This window comes from Propithecus coquereli, unplaced genomic scaffold (assembly GCF_000956105.1).
Source record: "Propithecus coquereli isolate 6110/MARCELLA unplaced genomic scaffold, Pcoq_1.0 Scaffold208, whole genome shotgun sequence".
Classification (NCBI taxonomy): Eukaryota; Metazoa; Chordata; class Mammalia; order Primates; family Indriidae; genus Propithecus; species Propithecus coquereli.
This window is the reverse complement of record NW_012145856.1, coordinates 1,105,253-1,108,586: the sequence shown is the minus strand read 5'-3', so window position 1 is coordinate 1,108,586 and position 3,334 is coordinate 1,105,253. Positions and strand designations below refer to the sequence as shown.

General features: G+C 43.5%; 1 protein-coding gene across 3 annotated transcripts in view; it reads right to left on the bottom strand.

The window, feature by feature from the left end:
* LOC105810279 (E3 ubiquitin-protein ligase RNF103) overlaps positions 1 to 3,334 on the bottom strand; it is a 115,597-nt gene that overhangs the window by 50,941 nt on the left and 61,322 nt on the right. Inside the window, exon 1 of one of the 3 annotated variants that reach the window (XM_012644220.1) lies at positions 1,403 to 1,595. The exons of 1 other annotated variant lie outside the window; for it this stretch is intronic. In XM_012644220.1, the coding sequence (XP_012499674.1) occupies positions 1,403 to 1,447 (45 nt within the window). In that variant the 5' untranslated portion in view covers positions 1,448 to 1,595. Of the gene's footprint in view, positions 1 to 1,096; positions 1,147 to 1,402; positions 1,596 to 3,334 lie in introns of those variants that run through there. One more of the 3 variants, XM_012644219.1, reaches the window with a different exon arrangement.

The window sequence follows — 3,334 nt, the reverse complement described above, 5'->3', positions numbered from 1 at the left end:
TTCCCCAGGATCTTTTTTGTTTCCCCAGAATCAATTTATGAATGGCAACACTAAGGCCAAACACTGAAGGTAATAAATCATCTCTCCCTACCACCAAAAACACAATTCTAAAACAACTATCATGTTAGAATATACATGCTTCAAAAAGTGTATCTATATAATGTTCCACAGTTTGCAAAGCGATGTCACACACTCTTATTTAAGCTCCACAATTTTTATTTTACCAAGGAGCAAAACCGAATAAGTTGCCTGATGAAATTAACACTGACTTTTGATTAACAAAAAAATTAACACAGGTATTATGTGCCAGAAATTACATGCTGCAAGAGATGGTTTTAAAAACATGCCTGCCGGAGATAAGAAGGTAAGATCATTTGTTAAAAGACTTTAGATTTTTCCTATTATGGACAAGTCTGGATGTTGTATAACAGTGCTTCTTTAGCATTAATGAGTGTACTAATCATTAGAGATCTTGTCAGAATTCAAAATCTGATTCAGTAGGTCTGGAGTAGGGCCCGAGATTTCTAACAAGCTCCCAGGCGATATTTATGCTGCTGGTCTGCACTCGAACAGCAAGGCTGTAACTGCCACTACTTAAAAAAATTTACATCTTTTAATCTTCAATTAATGAGATAATACTATTAGCATTCTTATTCGACAGAGAACAAGACTAAGCCACAGAGAAGTTAACTTTCCTGAGCTCACAGAGCTAAGATGTGGGGAAGCAGACTGACCCTGCAGGGCACTTTCAACCGCTTGCCTCCCAACATTATCTCAATTAATAGGCAGATCTGGAGTTCGAAGCCGGGTCCAAAGCTATCTTTGATGGCATTCTTCTTGGTGGATCCCTGCTATAACTAATAAGCGTCAGAAGTCAACACAAGGTTGTATTGGAGGGGAAAGAGGAAATAGAGCTTCCCACTCGATACAACAGAGTAGATGAAAAGGGGCAACAGGTGCCTGAACCTTCCCGCGGTGGTGGCCCGGTCCTCCCGGAACAACACTCCGGGCAAGGGCAGGTTCGCCCGGTGGTCCGTAAACACACCGGCGTGAGAGGGCGGGGCCTGCGCGGGAAAAGGTTCCGGGCGGGACGTACCAATGCGCACAGAGGGGTTTCCAGAGGCCAAGACCTTGTCGCTATCTCTGCGCTCCACGGCGAAGTTGAGAAACTGTTCATCCAGCCCTCGGCTACCTGGTCTAGAGCCGAGGTAACAAGGGCTCTCTAACCCTACAGCCGACTCCTTAAAGATTCTTCCTCCGGCCCCTCAGTCGAGTGGGAGGCCCCGGAAATGGGGGCCGGGCGGTACCGGACAGCCGGTGGGGAAAAGAGTGTCCAGCCGTTTACCAATTCTGCGACGCCACACAAATCCACCCGCTCATTTGCCGCCGCTATAACCCTTACCAGCTCTTTGGGAGGCTTCTCCTGGGTTTTTCCAAACAGTCCCATGGCGAACTAAACTCGTCTTGCCCCTTCTGGCTTTCCGTTCCCTGCGCCTAGGCAGGTCACGGGCAGCCGCCTGGGCGGGGCTGGCCGAGAGGAAGGGAGTCCAGACGCCCAGAGAAGGGAGTGGCAGCAGTGGGAGTGGTGCGCATGCGCAACGCATGCGCATACTAGATTTGGGCGAGGGTTTCTGGTAGAAAAGGGTTACGTCATTGCGCACGTTCTGGGAGAGAATGTGTAGAAGAGTCCAAGGTTTAGATGTTTTTCGCGAAGTGTGGAAGTGATTGCTGCGAAAGATACATATGTATTGACTACACTTGCTGACTACACTTGCTCCTGATACTTCACCCAAACTTGTATGTTGTTGCACCAGAAATCTGTATCTCCACCCAAACGTGTACGTTTACACTTTGCAAACAGCTTCGTCTTTGTGTGTGTAGGCACTTCACAGGCAACAAACCAGAAATGAACTCTTCTTCCTTTCGCCAAACTTACTCCTCCCCTCTGCTGGCACCCCCATCACCTATTCACTAAAACCTAGACGTTGTCTTCTCTCCCCCTCTTCCCAAGTCCCAACGATTCAGACTTCTCAGTGTGTGGGAACTTCAGCCCTCTCCTTTCCGTCCCAGCTGCCGCAGTTTTTATTAAGGCCATTTCCAGCGTGGGTGATACCTACCTGCCATTTGTCCATACGTGTGCCATCCTACACCCCACACCGATTGTGACCTTAATCAGATTCTCAAAGGAATCTGACTAAAGAGGACTAGACACATTTTAGCAGGGACAAGCCCTGATTGAATTTACACAGTAAGCTGATGGTTGCTGTCATTACCTCACCTGATGATAATGAAGAGATCATTTATTACCTCAATCCCACACTCTCATCTCTGGTGAGAATGTAAAATGGTACAACCACTTTGAAAACATTTTGGCAGTTTCTTAAAATGCTAACCATACTCCTATGTATCCCAGCCATTCCATTCCTATTTACCGAAGAGGGAGAAAAAAGTGAATGTCCTTACAAGGACTTGCACACAAATGTTCATAGCAGCTCTGTATGTAATAACCAAAAACTGGAAATAAGCCAAATATCCATCAAGTGAATGGATAAACCAATTGTGATAGATTCGTACAGAGGAATGGTACTGATCAATAAAGAAGAACAAACTATCAATGCCTGCCACAGCATGGATGACTCTCAAAATAATCATGCTGAGTGAAAAAAGCCAGGAAAAAAAGAGTACATACTGTATGATTCCATTTAAATAACATTCTAGAAAATGCAAACTCATTTATAGCGACAGAAAGTAGATCAGTGGTTGCTAGGGGACAGGAGTGGGGTCAGAAAGAGGCAGGAAGGAGGGATTACAAAGAAACACAGGAAGTTTGGGGGAGTGATGATCTTGATTGTGGTGATAGTTTCACAGATGTATACAATGTCAAATTTATCAATTTGGACAGTTTAAATAAGCGCGGTTTATTTCAACCGATTTAGGTTGATGATTGTTTTGCTTTGAGTCTTCTCTCCTAGAAGATTTGTTTGGTTGGTTGTTTTTGTTTTTTGTTTTTTCAATAAAATGTTCTTACTTCAATCATACTTCGATAAAGTTCTCTTTAAAAATAGCAGCACATGTTTCATTGTAAAAAGTAAAACCCCTATTCTTACTTCCTCAGGGGAATAGGTCTCAGGATTCACACCAACTATTAAATATAAATAGTGTGAATCCTTTGAGACCTTCTCCTTTGGAGAATATACTTTTATATATTTTTACTTAATTAGGACTATATTATACATACCGTTCTGCAATTTCCTTTTTAAAAATTTTAACATAGATTTTCATCAGCGTCAATAACTATAGCAATTCATAGCAGGAATGTGCCGTAATTTATTTG